At 33.4% G+C, this 20113-nt stretch overlaps 1 protein-coding gene and 1 pseudogene across 1 annotated transcript; both read right to left on the bottom strand.

Annotated features, from left to right (window-relative positions):
- Nucleotides 1–4043: 4043 nt before the first annotated feature.
- Nucleotides 4044–4601, bottom strand: LOC146888391 (lysM domain receptor-like kinase 3 pseudogene; annotated as a pseudogene).
- Nucleotides 4602–17611: 13010 nt separating this feature from the next.
- Nucleotides 17612–19800, bottom strand: LOC114174516 (uncharacterized). The gene is made up of 4 exons (XM_028059352.1): nt 19732–19800; nt 19438–19527; nt 18954–19324; nt 17612–18053 (listed from the first exon to the last, which is right to left on the bottom strand). The coding sequence occupies exons 1-4, from the start codon at nt 19798–19800 to the stop codon at nt 17612–17614; spliced, it is 972 nt and encodes a 323-aa protein (XP_027915153.1).
- Nucleotides 19801–20113: the final 313 nt, after the last annotated feature.

Raw genomic sequence — 20113 nt, 5'->3', positions numbered from 1 at the left:
TTATGCCTTTGGTCCCCATTTTGGACTCAAAATCTCAAATTGGTACCTAAATTTTTTAAAATCTCAAATTAGTCCCCTTTTTAGTTTAAAAGTCTCAAGTTTGCCATTTCCGTTAAGTCTGGCCAAACGACGTTTGTGGTTGCTGAGGTAGATTTTTGTTACTGAAACCTGTCAATTACAGGTGGAATGGAGTGCAAATATTTATTTATTAAGCCACCAGCAATGTTAATTAATATTTATTTATTAAGCCTTCAACCCATATTTAACGGAAAGAGCAAACTTGAGACTTTTAAACTAAAAAGGGGACCAATTTGAGATTTTAAAAAATTCGGGTACCAATTTGAGATTTCGAGTCCAAAATGGGGACCAAAGACATAATTAAACCTTAAATTAATATTAAAATAGTAAAATAAAAGGGTATGAATATGGGTACGAGATTATACCCGTTACCCAGTGGGTATATGGATGAGATAAAAGTTTTATACCCGTTGAATTTGAGTATGGGATGAGGATGATTTTTTTCTACGAAAATGGGTATGGAATAGTGAAACTCGTTCTCGTCCCGTTGCCATCCCTAATGAACTATATTCCAATTGAATATACATTTTTTTTTATGGTATCAAATATTTAATAGAAAAGAAGGAAATGGAGAAAAATAGAATACAAGAAATAGGATGAAATTATATATTTGACTGGAGAAAAAAGTGACTACTTTTTAGAATATTTGTAAAAGATACAAATAAATATTATTAATATTATTTTATTATTATTATTATTATTAATAGTGTTATTATTATTATTATTATTATTGATAATGTTATTATTATTATTTGTAAAATAATAAATGACTAAAGACAACCAATAGAAAATAAATGATTAAATCATTCTAAAGGTTCTCATTTTTGTAGCGAGATCTCAAGTAGGTTCTCCATTTTTATTTGACTCAATTAAGTCCCTATTTTGGAAAATTCGTTGCAATCAGTTCCTTTCCGTTAGTTGTACAGTAACGGTGTTAATTATGTGTCACGTTTCAGCACGTGATTTTTTTTAATTTTTTTAATAATTTAAAAAAAATAAATTAAAATTGCCACATGTCAATCTGACATTGTGCCATGTGGCAGAGACAACGTGATGTGGTAGTGGTAGTGTCATGTGTCACTATTAGATGTGAAAAATCTCAATGTAGTCCTTGTATTTGTTATTTTGTCTCAATTTGGTCCTAATTTTTTTAAAACTTAACAAATTTCATTCCTGTATCAAATTTAATTTTTATATAAATTTTACAGTGGTATTTTTATTATATTTGATATTTTTAACAAAATTAAGTTTATTTAAATATATATTTTGCACTGATATTTATTTAAATGTTTATGGAATATTTATATATCTATAATTTATAGATAAATGTTAGAGTTGCTTTAAAAATAAAAACTTGTTATTTTGTCTCAATTTGGTCCCAATTTATTTAAAACTGAATCAAATTGAGACCAAATTGATACAAAATAACAAATACAGGGACTACATTGAGACTTCTTACATACAATAATGACACGTGGCACTGCCACTACCACATCACACTGTTTCTGCCACATAGCACAATGTCAGATTGACATATGAAAATTTTAATTTTTTTTTTAATTATAAAAAAAATTTAAAAAAATATAGAAAAAATAAAAAAAAACCACGTGCTGACACGTGGCACATAATTAACACTGTTACTATTGATTGTAACGAATTTTCAAAAATAAGGACTCAATTGAGTCAAATAAAAATGGACGGACGTACTTGAGATTTCGCTATAAAATGGGACCTTTGGAATGATTTACCAAAATAAATTGGTTTAAAATTTGATCTTTAAAGATTTTATATATTTCTTTTTTAAAATTGTTGTGAATGAGGACAATTAATTATTACCCAACACAAAAATAAAAAAATTCAGAACATGCAATATTGAATTTTTTGCTAAAATCTTTTGTTATCCAACTACTACAAGTAATATTGTGTAATTAAAATAAAAAATACATATATTTTTTTGAAACACTCTTCAAAAAGATTTTGACAAATAATCACTACAAAAATAATTATTTTTAGTGGGGTTATATTTGAGATTACCAGGGATTTTAACCCCCACTAATGGGTTTACTCGGAGTTTGCAATTCTCCTGGAAGAACCAGCGTCACTATTAGATTACCGGGGGTTTTTAGCAACCCCTGGAAAAGCACAACTTCTTGGGGTTTTCGAAACCCCCACTACTACTTGGGATTTCCGAAACCCCTGCTACTGCTAGGGATTTTCAAAACCTCTGCTACTGCAAGGGGTTTCTAAAACCCCCGCTACTGCTAGGGGTTTCTAAAACCCCGCTACTGCCCAGGGGTTTCTAAAACCCCTACTACTGTCAAGGTTTTCAAAACATCCACTAATACCTACAATTTAAAAACTCCAATATTGTCTGTTTGTTTGTTTCGTATTTTTTAATAATACATAAATCCTTAAATAAAAGAAAAATTATAAAAGGAAAAGATTTTAATTTTTTGGTAATTATAATTTGGGCATATAACATTTATAAAAGGGACAAAGAACAAAGTCTACAATATGACAAAGTGTAAAAGTTAAAATTAACAAGTCATTACAATGTTATTTGTTTTAAATAAGAAAAATAAACATAATGAAAAATTAAATAACATCCTTCTAATGCGGTACTTGATATTACAAACACTTCCTTGACCAGATACCTTGTGGCTCAACAAAGTTCATAACTTCTTTTGCAAACATCTGCAAAGATAGATTGTTTAAGAACAATTCTTTATAACAGTTACTTCAACGAAGAATAATCATGAGTTGCTTTCAACAACACACCTTTCTTTTTTTACTCTTGACCTCTTTGCCAAGAAGCAACCAAGCAAAAAATAGAACATATTTGTGCACTCCTAAGGTCATGTATGATATGTTTGGTTCGTGAGGCTCCTAAAGCACGACAATATAACAAGCTCAAACACAAACTACTATATGACATTCATAGTGATAAGGAAAAACAAAAGAAACGTATCAACATCTTTGCACTCCCAAAATATATATTTTATTTATATATATATATATATATATATATATATATATATATATATATATATATATATATATATATATATATATATATATATATATATACTAAAAGTCTAAACACCGTGATTACAAATAGAACCTTAAAATATGACAATAAGACTTTCTCTCGTTAGAACCATCTTGAGTTGAAAATGCCGTAGAATATTTTATTGGCAATTTAGGTTTCTCTCCTTCCATCTTCTTGAAGAATTTAACATATATGCAGATTACTAGTAATAGAAGACCGCATATTCCTGCTATGGATATTCCAGCAACATCATCCTTAGCTAGACCTGCTTATATATAGAAGCGAATTTAAGTTCTGAGACACTGACTTTTTCTTTGTGTTCTCTATTTATGTGAACATTAAGCTGAAAATAATCTTCTTATAACCAACTCCCTATAAAGTTTGAGAGCCAAACCTGTGTTTCTGCAAGATGGAAAAGAAAATTAAAGTTAAAAAGATAGAATCAAACATGCAGCAATATTCAACTGTATGTGCATAATTCAGCATGAAAGGTGAGACAACCTAAGTTACCCACCTAGGGTGCAAGGGAACATACTCTCCAAATTGATCTGGCAAGTTTAAACAAAATTAAAACGTCACGCAAATGCATAAAAGGTTATCCAAAATGCTTTGAACAAGAACAAAGTGATTGTTTTTACCCCCAACATGCTGATAATACCAAAAGAAAGATAATTTGATCAGAGTTGTTGAATTTTTTTCTTGTAATTTACATCAGAAGGTTTACAATAAAAGTTTGCCAAAACAAAACTCCAAAACATTGGAAAACATCAGTAGAAGTATACAACTATATCTAAATTTTTTCAATGTCAAAATACATTACTAACATGATGTAAGAGAAGAGCATACCTCTTCTTGGAATGAAAACAATTCAACTCTCTTTGCTGAAATTGACTCCAGGATTATAATTTTGCAGCAACTATGCATCAAGATGATCCTCGCTAGCAATATCATTCAAATTATTGCTAGGTCTGAGTGGATATGTAATAAACAAACCATAGTCTTGTGAAACCTGACTGTTCCCACAAGAACAATTGACCGTGACATTAACCTTGGCATTTTTTGGTATACCATTTTGGCCATAACTGTTGAATCTCCTCAAAAGCTCAACAGTGGTGAGATCGACATATTCCACTTTGGCAATCAAATCATAGGTGTCACCTTCAGTAGCTGAGTACACAAACACATGCCCCAGAAACTCATCACTGATACAATCACAGGGAAATGGAACATTGATTCTATCAAAGTAGAAGACATTTTTATTGAATATTTTGTCTTTATTGTAGCTTATTATATCGTCAGAATTGGACACAACACTTGATTTCATCAAGTGTGTTATATCATCCAAGGACAACCCTGTACTCACATAATAGGAAGCTAAAGCTACATTATATCCCTTCAAACACTTTGCTTCAACATTGCAACAAACGTACTCCATCAACAAAAACAACAACATTAACCCTTTTCTGAGTTCCATTGGATTAGTGATCAATAAGAGGAACATAAAGAAACACAAATCAGAAAACTAGATTTCTAGGACTTTCTACACCTGCTATAGTCCAATAATCATATTCACTTTTTTACCTTCAAACCATGTCACACTTCCACTTCTTAAACACACACATTATAAATAAGTAACTCAAACATAAAAAGGGTGTAATTACATGAGTGAATGAACTTAAACTATGAACCCAAACTCAAACATTATTTATTCTTCAAACATATTAAGAAGTAAAATGGTCATTGGCTAATACCTCTACAACACAAGTTACGACACATATTACATCAGAACCTATTTAAATACTATTCAGGAAAATGGCGAAACCAACTCAGGAAAATCAGTAGAACCTAAAACAATCAGGATAACCACAAAATAAAATCAGAGAAGTTAGGGCAAAACAAACAAACATGTTCATGGTGAGAATGGTGAGAGGCACTATGAAATCATGAAATCAGAGACACGAAATTGAACTGAGATGAAAATGAAAGCATAGAGACGAACAACGAAATTGTAAGAACGACAAAATTGAAAGCACGGTTTTACCTGATTTCAAGGAAAACGATGAAATCAAAAGAGAGAATGTCTTCCTCCAAGGGCAGAATCTAACACTCATAGGAGTGAGCCACCGAGTTGAAATCGAAATCGAAATTGAAATTGAAATTGAAAGAGATGAAATTAGAGAGACAAAGATGAAATCGAAAGCCATTGAGACAAAAACGAAAATGAAATCGAAAGCCAATGAGTTGAAAATGAAAATGAAAGAAAAAGACGAAAATGATGGAGTGAGAGGTACACGGTTTACCTTGAGCAACGAGAGGCATCTGCTTCTTTGTTTTGAACGTAAGACTTTTGTAAGCCGTTGAGCCACTCAGTCAGAGACACCTTCTATCCCGAAAGCGAAAAAGTTTCGTAAGCTTAACCAAATTAAAACTTTAAGAAATTAAGAAATTACAAAATTTTACTGGGGTTTCTTTAAAAACCCCTTTTATTTAAAGAGGGTTTATAAAACCTCTCCTATGTATATCTCTTAGTGGAGGTTATTATAACCCCCAATAATTAACCCCTACTATAATTATATTTTTTGGTAGTGAATGAAAACACTAAATTATCTCCTATGCATACACCAAACACTGGTACACGGTTATTAATACAAATTACAAAAGAAAAAGAAAAAATTTCACTTAGAACGTGGCAAATTTATAATAAAAAACCCGTAAATATAGATAGCAATCTCAATACCAATAAAATAATTCAGCACTCTTGATTCTATCTTATGAAATATAATAAGATAAGGTTTGAAATTAGAAATATTTGTAAAATCATTTTCAACAATGATAAAGTGATCAACATATACAAAGAATGATACCATAGCATTCAAGAGAGAACAAGTAATTAGTATAGGATTGAACAAAGCCAAATGAACTCAAGGTAAAAGTAAGCTTAAAGAATGGTTGCGAGGGACCTAACGAAAACCATACAAAGATTTTTGCAATCTACACTTTCCCACAAGAGGCAACAAAAAACCCATGAGGAAAATGACATATACACTTATTCATTAAGTCCAATATGAAGAAATGTATTCTAAGCATCCATGATAGAGCTACTAACTCATATTTTTCATAAATTCTCGCACTTTTATCAAGATCAACCTCTATGCTTCTTTCAATTACAATGAAGCTTGACAAGTTGCTAAATTTTACCCCAATGGTTCATTTATCATGATTTAACTGAATCTCACATTTCCTTAAATGATCGAACAATTTTTTTGTAAATATACAATATGGTTTTCTTTTGTCTTTGTGAGTCGTTTCATGGAACAAAGTCACCATGTGATATGTTGCCTAATATTTTTCAATCCAAATGGCATCACCTTGTAACAAAATGTGATTTTTTCAACATCTTTAGGTGCCATTTTAACTTTATTTTTCCCAAAAGAACCCATCCATAAGGAGAAGAAAGCATGTTTGGAAGTATTATTCACCAACATGTCTATGTGAGACAATGGTAAATTATCCTTAAGATTGACTCTATTCAAATCCCAATAATCAACAAACATCTTGACTTTTTCATATTTCTTTGGAATATGCATTGTATTGGCAATCCATTGAAGACACTTTCTCATTGCAAGAAATCCTACATCGAATTATTTTCTTACTTCTTCTTATGTCTTCAATGACACATGTAGTTTCATCAGTCTCAACTTTTGCTTCACTGGTGGACATTCTAGATTCAGGGTCAATTTGTTCTCAACGATGTTAGAATCTAACTCAAACATATCTTAATATGTTGATGCGAAGACACCAACATAATTAGTACAAAATCTTGATCAATAGGTCTTGTTCATCCCTTTTTATAACAATACCAACTTTGACTTCTTTTTTGTCATCTCCATTTCTAAGATATATCATTTTAATTTCTTCCCCATGAGGTTGAATTATTCGATCTTCTTGCTCAACTAACTTCTTCAACTAACATGGAGTTTCAAAATTATCGTCATTTTCATTACCTTGATAAATGGAATGATCTAAATTGTAGCATAGGATGCTAACATTCCCATTTTCATAATGACTATTTTAATATCTCCAATTTAAATGGAATGATCAAGATTGTAGCATAAGATGCTAGCATTCCTATTTTAATAATGATTATTTTAATATCTCCAATTTCAGAGTTAACATGAATAAATAAAGAAGATAAAAAGGTTAAGACTACATGAAATAAGAGAGAGGGAAATAAAGACAATAATTCAAAAGTTTAAGCTACATTTCATTCCTATAATATTCTGAAATGTGACATGCAAGCTCTTCACAAAAACTTAAACAAAAGTCATAGGCATAGTCTTAACAATTTGTGTTACAATTACTTTTAAAGTGAATTAACAACCATAAGAAAAAATTGTTAATCTTCCATTGGTGAAGCTCCACATGGGAGTTGCATGGATACACGAGGTTGGCATGATCTTCAACATCTTGTTTTTCTTTAGTCATAGCCATTTTATTTGTATTTATTAGTCCTTTATTTTGGAAACTTTAATAAGGTCACAAATAGGAATTCTCTCAATTTTATACTTTTTGTTCCCTCGACGAGCCAACCTCAATTCTTTCTGTTCCTCAACTATTTTCTTTTTATCAACCTTAGTGAACTTATACCATCATCCACCACAATTCTTATTCTTTATAAGCTCAAGAAACTTCATAATCCCTTTTAATCTTTTCCCTAATTCGAACAATGGTTGATACCAGCCACTAACCATGGCTTGTGTTGTCATTATTGTTGCATTCAAGGTTCATGGTTTTCAAGGTGGAGGGTCTACATAAGCAATGTTGATTAGCTCTAAACATTGAAATACAGTTTCTAAGGCTTATTCTATTGCTCCAACATAACTAGTTTGAATAGAGTTAGTCATATGACATACACTAGTGTAAGGAAGGGTTTTGGCACCAATTACTTTTCACATTCTAATCAATTTCTACAATAGAAGTATATCCAAACGAAATAAAAAGAAAAGGATATTTTGGCTTGGGTTTTAAATCAAAGCATAAACTTGGGTATTAGGCTTCAATTGCCTTCAAAACTAAAGCATAAAACAATAAAAAAAAGATGGAAAATAAAACAAATAAAGGAAATCACTTCCATTCTTTTAATAATCGAAGCCTAATCCCTTTCTAATTTTGAAAATAATTTAAATTTAAGGGGAGAATAGGCTTCGATTCTCTAAATAACAAAAGCCTAATCCTCTTAAGTTTAAATTAGTTTTAAAATCAGAAAGCGATTAGGCTTCAGTTATTTTCAAAATCGAAGCCTAATCCCCTCTTTATGCTTCGATTTTGGTAATAATCGAAGCCTAAAGTAGACCTTTTTTTTCAAATACTTTATTTTTTTGTTTTTGTTTCTACCTACATAACAAACCTGGACAAAAAGAAAATAACTAGAACCAATAGACAAAATCTATATACAACAGTATATGAATGACAATTTTATATCATTGCACTTTAAATAATGTACAAGTAAATATTTCACATCCTAATTACTCATTATTATACATTTGTAGTATATATTTTGCACAAGCTTTCCTTACATATTCTATCGACTTCTTGTGCATTGGTGTGAGAATGTTGAATTTGTACAAGAAGACAATAATTTCTATTAGTATATCAAAAGGAAAAGTTGCAAAGTATTTGATTCAATTAAATTATTATCGTTTCCCAATCACTTGTAATACGAGCACGAATAATGGTTGTTATCCATTGCATAACATAGTAATCACACTCATATAAGTTGGTTTCTTTATGACACTACAATATATCAAATAATTATAAATAGTTGAGGAAGAAAAGGAATCAAACAATTATATATGGACCAAAAAAAAAAAACTGGAGGGACAACCATTGAAGCATTTTAGTTGTAGTAGTTGATCTCCTGACAACATGCTATGTCAACCAAATGAACTATGAAAAAATGGAATGTTTTATGATACTCCTATATAATAAAGAAAATTCATTAGATTGAGGTTATTACCAATGTATTACCTGTTTGAGATGCTTTAGGGGAGACTTGGTGATGTATGTTGTTAGCAAAAGAAGGAAGCCTAAAGATTTTGAATGATGATCAAGCAAGAATGAAGACAAAATGTTAAATGTTTAAAGTTATCTTGTAAAATAAATTAAGTATTGTTGTAGAGTAGTTTCACTTAACTTAGAATCAGCCGCATAAACTTTGTCTCTCAAGGTTCTCTCATTTTTGGAAAAACTGTAGTGAATGATAATGGATTATCTGTGCAAACTTTCATTTTTCAAAATCATACTAGAGTAATCGATTATCCCTTAGAATAATCGATTATCTTGTTTAAAATTTGTTTTTAGAAAACCTACTGGAATAATTGATTATCCTTAATGATAATCAATTATCCTTGGTAGTTGGAATATTTTTGTTCAGTTTTTAACCTAATTTTCGAAACTCCTATTTAAAGAACTGCAGTTCAACTTCGAAATCACCTTTTTGAGAAGCTATAGTGCTAGTGTTGTGATTGCAAAAAAAGTTCTCTCAGTGTTCTTAAAAGAACTTTGAAAAACTTAGTGTGGGTAGAACGATAACTTTTCCTAAGGGGGTTTCTAGAAGATTGAGTGTTGCTACTGTTGCTAGGAAAGCTAGGTCAAGTTCTCTGTGTGATTCAGAGAAAGGTTGTTCATCTCTTGTGTCTTCAAGAGAGGTGTTTTCTTTTCCCTATTCTTTTGTTATTTGTTTGTAATATGATATTTTTAGTGATTGAGTTAATCTCTCTGTTTAAAAAGATTAACACCTAACGTAGGATCTTTTGATCTGAACTAGTATAAATACTTGTGTTAAATCTTGTTCCCTATCTCTTTATTGTATCTACTGCTGCATTTAAAGTAACTAATATTAAATTAATCGGTAAATTTTCAGAAAAATTTTAAAGTATTAATTTTAATATTAAAAAACAATTCACCCCCTCTTGGTTTTTGTCTAAACGTTAAACATTCCGCTGTGCGATATCAACAATGTTTGGGTGTCATCAAACTTATTGCCAAAATGAATGAGATAGGGGTCCATGAACCCGTATATAACACTCAACCCTACATTCTTAATGATACCAAACATATACCTTAACAAAACATTGATTTAATATAACTAACTAGATAAATCAATTAAATATAAAGAATGGTTTAGAGACTTACATCATTCATAACTAAATAAGTGTAATATTCAATTTTTCCCGCCGCAAGTTCTAAGATATCTTCCTTATATAAATACAATGGGATTTCACTATCTTTCCTAAATGCAACAAAATCCTACTAAAATATCATCTGCTCACTGCTTATGGTGTCGACAAGTTGTTGTAATACACCAAGAGAATTGTCCATAGGTATAGAAGGCTTCTTTGTAGGTCTAGGACTTTCCTCTCAGTGCGACTATTGTCACATGAAAAACAATTTAAGTATGAAGATAAAAAACATGGAAACATAAAATAAAGTAATGTAGGGTTTAAGAGTCCATACCATGAGGTTAGATATAAATTCAATAAAATCCTTAGGCCAGACGAGGAAAAATTGAAATGCATGTGTTGTAATTAGTAAAAGAAATAATTAGCCAAGAAAGGGGTGTTAAATGGGCCTTTTCTATAACTTTAGTTCTTTTTAATCTTGTAAATATCCTTCTAGAACATGCATTTTCAATCGATTTAAAACAGAGTTAACAAGTTGATTTCATTAAATAGAGAGTCAATCAGACAAAGAAATACTTTTTCAATTGATTAAAACACTAAAACTAGAAATTGAAACATTGACAAATTATGTAGAAAAACGAAATTAATGATAAACTCAGAAAGTTTTAACAACACATTAGGATTAATTCCAATTAGTAATACAAACAAAAGTACAACTTCATATTATATCAAATACAAGAATACAGTAAAGATTGCTTTAAATAGATTTCTTGAAACTTTTTATCAAGGAACAAATAAGGAGAGAAAGATCAAACAAGTGTACACAGAGTTTTATACTGGTTCACTAAAAAATGAGCTATGTCTAGTTTATCATGACAACATAGCCTGACAATCCATTATATCAAAAGTTTGACACAATCCACCATGATTACAACTCTCTTTAAAAACCAGACTTTATAGGTTGATTTATTTGTTTAATCTGTTGATTCAATAGGTTGATTTATTTGTTTAATCTGTTGATTTCATTTAACTAAAGTGAAAATAACTAATTAAAAGTTAATTTAGCTGATTGAATATGTTAATGACAAAAACTATAGCATCTACCCAATTAATATGTTAAAAACTCATTTAACAGGTTAAAAGACTGCAACCAGACACAAGATACATATACTCTATCAAATTGTCTTCATGTTAAGTTCTAATCTTGAAGCTTCAAGATCTTCATGGGAAAGCTAGATTAAGGACACATCAAGCTTGATCAACACACCATTTCTTCAAATCTTCATCAATTTATTAAGACTTTATATCTTCATCAAGTTTGCTTATGCAATATCTTCATCAAATCTCCAAGCATCAAAGTCATGTGTGCTAAGATGTGCCATAATATATATCTTATCTGTTGGAACAAGAACTAAAGATCCTCCCATGAGAACTTCCTCTACCGTGACCTTAATGATAGTGTCCGACAGTTGCATACCATGAACAAATGTGGTTGCCTCAAATACTTTTCCATGGGCCACTAATGTCCTCCCTTGACCATACTCAACACATAGTTGACATTGGCGAGTTTCATTAATGTCATCTTCTGATTGGAGTGGAACTGAACAACTCCCCTTTTCATTTCTACATGTCAAAGCCAATGTTAAAGTTATTTTATCAAAGAACAACTATTCAATTCATAACTTAGCATAAAATGATTGTTAATTTTAAGCGTCGAAGGCAGAAAAGGTTTTGGTGTATGAGATACTTGTGGACATATGACATAACTAACGAACTGCTAATAAACTTGTTGGATAACCCTCTTAGTCACTTGTTTAGTGATTTCATTATAAGTTGCAGTTTGATACTCGAAGTGATTTGCTACTTCAGCCTTTGTAAAATCTCAGCACTTTGTGTGCTAAAAGAATAACAATGAAAGCCTCTAAAATAGTGGCGAATGTTGACTCCTGATCCAACAACACACGCATATCCAGAGTTCTCAGGCTATCCAATTGCAGTAGCAAGTATTTCATGATGACCTTTAGGTGTAAAAGTACCTTGGGAGCTTTGTTTAACCAAGGAGTCCTACAACATAACAACAAAAATTTAACATCTAACATGTATAAAATGATAATATTATTTAAAGAAAAATTATATCTTACAATTTTTTTCTGATATTGTTGTGCGGTGTCAGGTGTAAGGAGCTTAATGATCGTATACGAGCTAGTTTCCACTTTTCATGACGCCATAGTGGTGAAGGAGGTTGAACAACATCATCCTCAGAAGGTGGGGCCTTGATTTTTGCTTTTCTTTCAAGATCCTTTCTTCAAGTTTTCTATACGCACCATGAGATAATATGTGTAGGTTTTTATTTTGAGCGTTGATCCTTTGGGCTTTTTTCCTAACATCATACAACATATAAGATCCATCTCATGAATTAGTTTAAATTTTACTCACTTATCAATTGAGAAATGAATGATTTAAAGTAAAGTAACCTTCCAACCCTTGATAAAAGAATATTAACAAATTGACGTCATGCTTCTTCATGATTTTCCTTATATCTAGAATAGAGATTTTCACCATTTTATATCCAAACATGTATCTAGACGTCAGTTTTTTCTTAAACCCACAAAATTTAAGGGCGACTAAAGAAAGACATTTATTTTTTAAATTTGCTACATTTGGAATATCAAATGTCATCTACAATAAAAGAAAAAATGCACATTACTTTTATTTAGGAAGTATCAATATAATCAAACTATAAATTCAATAACATTAATTAAGTTACCAATAAATTCTACCAAATTATGTTTTGATCAACCTCAGACACAAGATGAAAAGATAGAATAAGGATGAAAATCCTATCACATGCCAATACTCCTAAGTAGCTATTGAACACATCCACATATAGACATGAAGCCACATTAATGATGATGTCAACATCCATAGGTGTCTTCTCACCACTAACTCTTCTATTTAAGATTTGTGTCAAGCTAATGGCTCCTCTGATAGGTCTCCTAGAAGGTCCTTCATCCCTTGATGAATTTTAATGGTAAGCCATATCTCTGTTAAAAGAAACAAGCACAAAACATTAATAAAAAACATAAAAAATAACATAGGACATATTATTTAATAAAACACAAAAAATTATACAAGAATATGAAATTCATAGACAAGTTGTAGACTACTCATATGTATATTCCCTCATTGTGATCTTCTCGAATTGCATGTATATCATCAACTAGAGGGTCTTCATCAAAATGTATCACTATTTTAAAGGGATGAGTGTCAACAATATGAAGATTACTCAGATTCTCTTCATTAACACAATTTTTTTTTGCCATGAAGAACGACATATCAATTTCAAAGACAACATCTTTTACATAAAAAACCTTATATGCTTATTGTGCCCTGATAAAGGGCTTGTCTTGATAACCCACCTTCCAAAAATCAACTAGATTCATACCTAATTCATCCATTGTGACACCACTCTCACTGAACCCACTTACATTAGAACATTGGAGTAGTAAACATAAGATAGTCAACCTGCTAGATCTCTTCTATTATACCATAGTACATCATTAATCCAAATGTAGGATTTTGATTTTTGGATGTGGAAAATTGTACCGGCTCGACTTCAAGACTAATTCCACTATTTTGTATTGTATTTTTATCATCCAAAGACTTTGTATAAAATGTGAAATTATTAATTTTAAAAGCTATACAACATAGGAAACCAAACCTCAATCCATTTGCTAGCCACGTCAAAGTCTCAAAAGATTTTGAATCTTTCAAAACCTCAACTTTAAACCAAGGCATAAATGTTCTATTATGCTCCATCAATTGCCATTTCTCTTAAAGTCTCTGGTTGTTCTCTTTCACAATGGCTTTGTGTACAGATAAGTACAGGATGACCTCATATGTGTTGTTAAGGATGTATAGATGTGCTTGCAAAATTTCTTCACAGGAACTCCTATTGGACTTTCTTTTGTCATGTACTTTGGATAAAACTCAATACTTTCTTCAACAATACACCTTTCAATCACAACCATTGAAAGATGGAATGAAAAACATCTCTGGTTGACAGAAGATGATAACAATCTCACCTTAAAGTTCATCTAACTTTACAGGATCAATGACTTTACCCCAAATTGAAAAGGAAAATGAACACAAACGAGTTATAGTTTGTGTAACATTTTTTGGTAAAATACCATGAATAGCCACTAGTAATAATTGTTTTATTAATATGTGGCAATCATGAGACTTTAGGCTAACAAGCTTCAAGTAGTGCATCAACAATAAACTCTAAATATTTGAAGAGTATCACTATGGTACCTTAACACTCTTTAGACAAAGGAAAAACTTATCTCTAGTGGAACATGTGGGGGTTGGGGGTGGGAGTACGGTTACCAACCTCCCTTGGTACCAAGTCTTCTTCGATCTTTGTTTGAAGAAAATCCAAAGGAGCATTTACTCCATCTTTTTCTTTTCTTGAATGTTAAGAAGTATACCAATCAAGGTACCACACACATTCTTCTCTACAAGCATTACATCTATGCAATGTCTAACTTCAAACTTTGACCAATATGGAAGATAAAAAAATATTGATTTTTTTCTTCCAAAGGCTCATTACAAATGACTTCTTTGACATTGTCCCGAAGACATGATGTACTTTATTAACTTTTTCATGAATTTGAAGCCTAGTCAATGGAATTGGTGCATCGTCATTCTCTTAATGACCATTAAATGTTTTATTTGACATTTGATAAGGATGATTAGATTGTAAAACTCTTCGATGGCACAAATATATTGTCTTACTTTTGTGTTTCAATTGATGAGCTACAATGTTTTCTTCACATATAGGGCATGCTTTATGACCCTTGACAATGTACCCTGACAAATTACTATAACCTGGGAAGTCATTGATGGTGCAGAATAACACTGCATGCATCATGAAAGTTTCATAAGAAAGAAACATCAAATATTTCAACCCTGTCAACCCATAACAACTTCAAGTCTTAAAATAGTTGATTGAGATAAACATTTATATCATTTCCAAGCTACCTTGGATCAAATATCATCATAGACAACATGATGTACTTTCTCTTCATGAACAATCTAGGAGATAAGTTATAAATGAATAATATGATAGACTAGATATTGTGGTTGATACTTAAATTACCAAATGGATTCGTTCCATCAATAGTTAAACCAAACTGAAGATTTCTCCATTCTTGACTAAAGGATGGGAATTCCTAATCAGTTGGATGCTGAAGCAGTCTATCACATCTTCTCTTATATGCATGTCATATAAGGTTTTTAACGTCTTTTGGGTTTACAAACAAACGCTTAAGTCTGGGTATGATCAGAAGGCATTAAAGTAATTTCAAAGTGGGATCATCCATTTCTATCTCACCATTATCTTCACTATTGTTTTTCCACTTGAACCGTGATAACCCACACTTCAGACATTTTTTCAACCATTCAAATTATTTCCTATATATTTTGCAATCATTAGGACATGCATGTATATTTTTATACTCCATACCCATCAAACAAAGAATTTTGTTGGCATCATAGTTGCGAGCATGTAGTGTATTTCCATCTAGAAGCAATAAATTCAACAGTAGTGGCAATTCTGTGAAACTCTTATCGGTCTACCCATTGGTCGCCTTAAACATCATGAGTTACAACCTTGTGGACTTTGTTTATTGCTATGTATCAATTTTAAACATATGTTACGAAATTTTTTCAACATTTCGCATTAGTTTTCAAATTACACAAAATACAAACTATAGTTGGCAAATATTCATGAAATTTTAAGACATGTATATTAATATATATATATATATATATATATATATATATATATTAATAAACTATGAAAAAGTGATTAATCTTCGTTAATTGTCTAACCCGACAATTCAAAATTTAATACATATAAATTATAAGTACTGCCTCCTCTTATATAACCGGGGTCGAGTTCATCCCCGACCAAGGCTGATCCTTCCAAAGTTACTTCTATATTGTGGGTTGTCATGGGAGGGTAAGGTAGTTTTAGGCTAGCCATGTAGCATTCTCTAGCTACTCGTTGATCTCCGTGTACTATGAGGATATCTCGTGACGGTTATGGGAATTTCATGGCGAGGTGGGGGGTGAAAACTATCACACCAAGGGTGTAACATCCCGACCAGATATTACGGATTTAAATATTAAAATAAAGAAATCTAATTAAATTGCATTCAATGAAATATCATTTCCCCAAAAATGCGTGAAATTTTAAACTTTCATTACCTTAACAATAATCCAAAATCCATAATAATAAATATTATTATAATTATCCAAAAGTCTAGTAATATCAATGATTACAATTTATTTGAAATCATAAAAATAATATAAAAACTCTGAGAAAATCTGTCTCCCAAGTCTAGCCCCGCTCTGGCTCTATGCCTCCTAGACCCACCTGCAATATTATCTGCTCACGTATACCACCTGTAATACCCTGCTAAACCCAAAAAATCCACACCTCTGTAACTGTTTGGGGCCTCTCCCACTTCACCACTATCTCAATCTTAGTCGGGTCCACTACTATCCCCCGGGCTGAGATCACATGACCCAAGATCCTGTTCATGTAGTCCATGAAAATTGTAGGAGCGTTCGTCACCCCAAATGGCATCACCACATATTCGTAGTGTCCATATCGTCACCTGAAAGTTGTCTTCTGCACATCCTCAGGCTTGACCAAGATCTGATGATATCCAGACCTCAAGTTAATCTTGGAGAACATTGTTGCTCCTCTCAACTGATCCAGCAAGTCATCAATTCTTGACAGTGGGTATTTGTTCTTGATAGTCAACTTGTTCAGTTGACGGTAATCAACACACAACCTTGAACTGCCATCCTTCTTCTTCACCAATAGTACAGGTGCTCCCTAGGGTGATGCACTTGGTTTGATGAACTTCTTCTCAAGTAGGTCCTCAATCTGCTTTTTCAACTCAGCTAATTTTGTCGGTGTCATCCTGTACGGTGCCATCGAGACTGGGCCAGCTCCACGGGTGAGAACAATAGTTGAATCCACATCCCTACTTGGCTGAAGTTCTGGAATTTCATTTGGGAAGACATCTGCATACTCATCCACCATTGGTATGCTTTATATCTGCTCAATTGTACTCTTTTTCTCTACTTGAGCCACTATCATGAAGCAAGTAGCTCCAGCTTCTATCTCCTTCATCGCCTGATTAGACGATATAAGCCCCAATCCTTCTGTATTTGGGAATACTACTCTATGTCGTCCGTAATCGATGACAATATGGTTGCTTGACAACTAGTCCATTCCAAGAATCACGTCCAGACCCTCCATTGGCAAGAAAATGCGATTCACCTTGAACCTGCGGCCTACCACCTCCATAAGGCATCCCACACAAACAGAAGTGGTGGATACCTCGCCAGACGCTAGTGTCACAACTATCAACTCGCACCCCAGCTCTCGAATCACAAGCCCGAGCCTCCTCACACATTCATTAGATACGAATGAATGGGTAGCTCCTGAGTCATACAACACCACAACCTCATGATTAAACAATAAACAAATAGTCTGCACCAGGTTACTTGACTGTGTCACCTCAATGGTTGTCAATAAGGGTGTCAAAACGGGCCAACCCCACCCTATTTTGACCCATTTTAAACGGGTCGGGTCAGGCTGGCCCGTAAGGGGAAAATAGGTTGTGTTGTTGAAAATTGGCCTGCGGGCTGGCGGGCTGGCCCGCCTATTTATTTTCACATGTGTCCAGATTTATATCTCGTTAATAGTCCATGATTCGGCCTTAATTATTTCTTCTTCCATCTTCATTGGGGAAAATTGAAACAACTACGAAACTGAAATTGGGGAAAATTTTAAGCAACACCAGCAATTACGATTCACAAAATGGGTCCAAAGAAGGGCAAGTCGCAACAACAACAACCACACATACACCATAACCTCCAATTATGGGAAACGAATTTTAGGGTTACGAAAATCATAAATTTAGGTCACAAATAAAAAAAAGGAACCAGAACTCAAATTACAAACAAACTTGTCTTCGCGGTGGTCGTGGCGGTCGGAATCATCGTGGATCGTAGTCCAATGGTGGCTCTACGTTCTCCGTTCACTACGCTCTGCCTTCGTGAATCGCAATCCGATGGAGACGTTGTGAATGGCCTGTAGTCTACATTCGTGTTTCCTTGTCAGTGACATGGGTGGAGGAGAAACGCGATTGGTCTCTTCTGATTTCCCAAAACGCGGGTGGAATGGAGTGGAGGAGAAGAGAAGAGAGTGTAATGTTAGGAATGACTGTCTGGCAGAGTAGAGAAAAGAGTTCGAAAAAATTAAACACAACACCATTGCCGCTGCACTACACGTGCTTTTTATGAATTATTAACTCATTCGACCCGCGGGTTGTCTCGGGTTGGCGGGCTGAATTTTTTGACCCAGCCCATGCTATTTTGGTCGGGCTGGCGGGCTGGCGGGCTGGCCCATCGGGCCCGACCCATTTTGACATCCCTAGTTGTCAAGACAAATACATGCCCTGGTGCTCTAGCCGCTCTCCAACTGGTTTCTTGGCTGGTGCACCTCTTACTAGTTTATTGTTAGGGCAATGACATGCAAAATGTTAAGTCTGTTCACATACATAACACTTGCCAGTTCTAGATCCTCCTCTAGAACTGCTAGAGGGTTTTGGGCAGTCCCTCTTGACATGTTATCCCCCGAATTGTAACATTGCAGTTTCCTGGCTGAAGATTGTGGTTTGCTATAGGGTTTCTTCTGTTGTCGAGTACCTACGAGGGTTTTCTGTGACCGCGCCACCCTGTTGGGCCCCATCTCCAGCTGCTCTACTGCCTTGGCCTGCTTCACCAAGACCGGGAACTCTCTGATCCTCAAAGGTATGAGGAATCTTTGAAGATCATGTTTCATCTCGCCCTCATACTTCTGGCATCTCCATTCCTCCATGACAGTGGACGAGTAGAATCTCGCCGAGTACTCAAACTTGTCTGTGTATGCCTGCACAATCACGTTCTCCTACTGGAATGTGAGGAACTTAGCTTCCTCTCATGTGTGGCATTGTCAGGGAAGTATTTCTCCAGGAACCTCATCCTGAAGGAAGTCCAGGTTACCTCCTCTACCCGGGTCTGCATCAGCTGCTGCATCCCTTGCCACCAATACTCAGCATCCGCCACCAGTAAGAATGTGACGAATGAGAGTTTCTGTGCATCAGTACATTCGATCACCTTGCATATCTTCTCACATTTCATGAGCTAAGCATCTACTTTGTCAGGAGTGGCCTTGCCCGTGAATTTATAGGGCTTATGTCTCTTGAAGTCCTCCATAGTTATCGGGCGAGCAAGTGCGACTATGGCCCTGGGTTACGCTGCAATGGGCTGCATCGCGTCCACCATATGATGAATCACCTGAGTAATGTCATCCGCCCCAGCAACATTCCTCCTCCTCCTGTTTGCCATAACATGTGCATGCCACATTTTTAGCTATTCAAATCTCATAGCTTAAGTCATAATTATACAAGCAAGGTTAACACAAAACACACAAACAGTTACGCAAACGTAACACAATAAGCTCACTCCCCATAGACCCCAAAAATCATTTTGAAAACCTTTGCTCTGATACCAAATGTAACATCCCGATCGGATACTACGGATTTAAATATTAAAATAAAGAAATCTAATTAAATTGCATTCAATGAAATATCATTTCCCCAAAAATGCGGGAAATTTTAAAACTTTCATTACCTCAACAATAATCCAAAATCCATGATAACAAATACTATTATAGTTA

Source organism: Vigna unguiculata, chromosome 2 (assembly GCF_037176805.1).
Source record: "Vigna unguiculata cultivar grain cowpea cultivar isolate G323 ecotype 2 chromosome 2, ASM3717680v1, whole genome shotgun sequence".
Taxonomy (NCBI): domain Eukaryota; kingdom Viridiplantae; phylum Streptophyta; class Magnoliopsida; order Fabales; family Fabaceae; genus Vigna; species Vigna unguiculata.
The sequence above is the reverse complement of the archived record's forward strand: the minus strand, read 5'-3'. Positions and strand labels throughout refer to the sequence as shown.

Coding starts and splice junctions, on each gene's coding strand:
- LOC114174516 (XM_028059352.1), bottom strand. CDS start 19,800: ATGTGGCATGCACATGTTATGGCAAACAGGAGGAGGAGGAATGTTGCT. Junction 19,528..19,731: donor GGGCGGATGACATTACTCAG/GTGATTCATCAT, acceptor ACTGATGCACAG/AAACTCTCATTCGTCACATT. Junction 18,054..18,953: donor CTAGAACTGGCAAGTGTTAT/GTATGTGAACAG, acceptor GAAAATAAATAG/GCGGGCCAGCCCGCCAGCCC.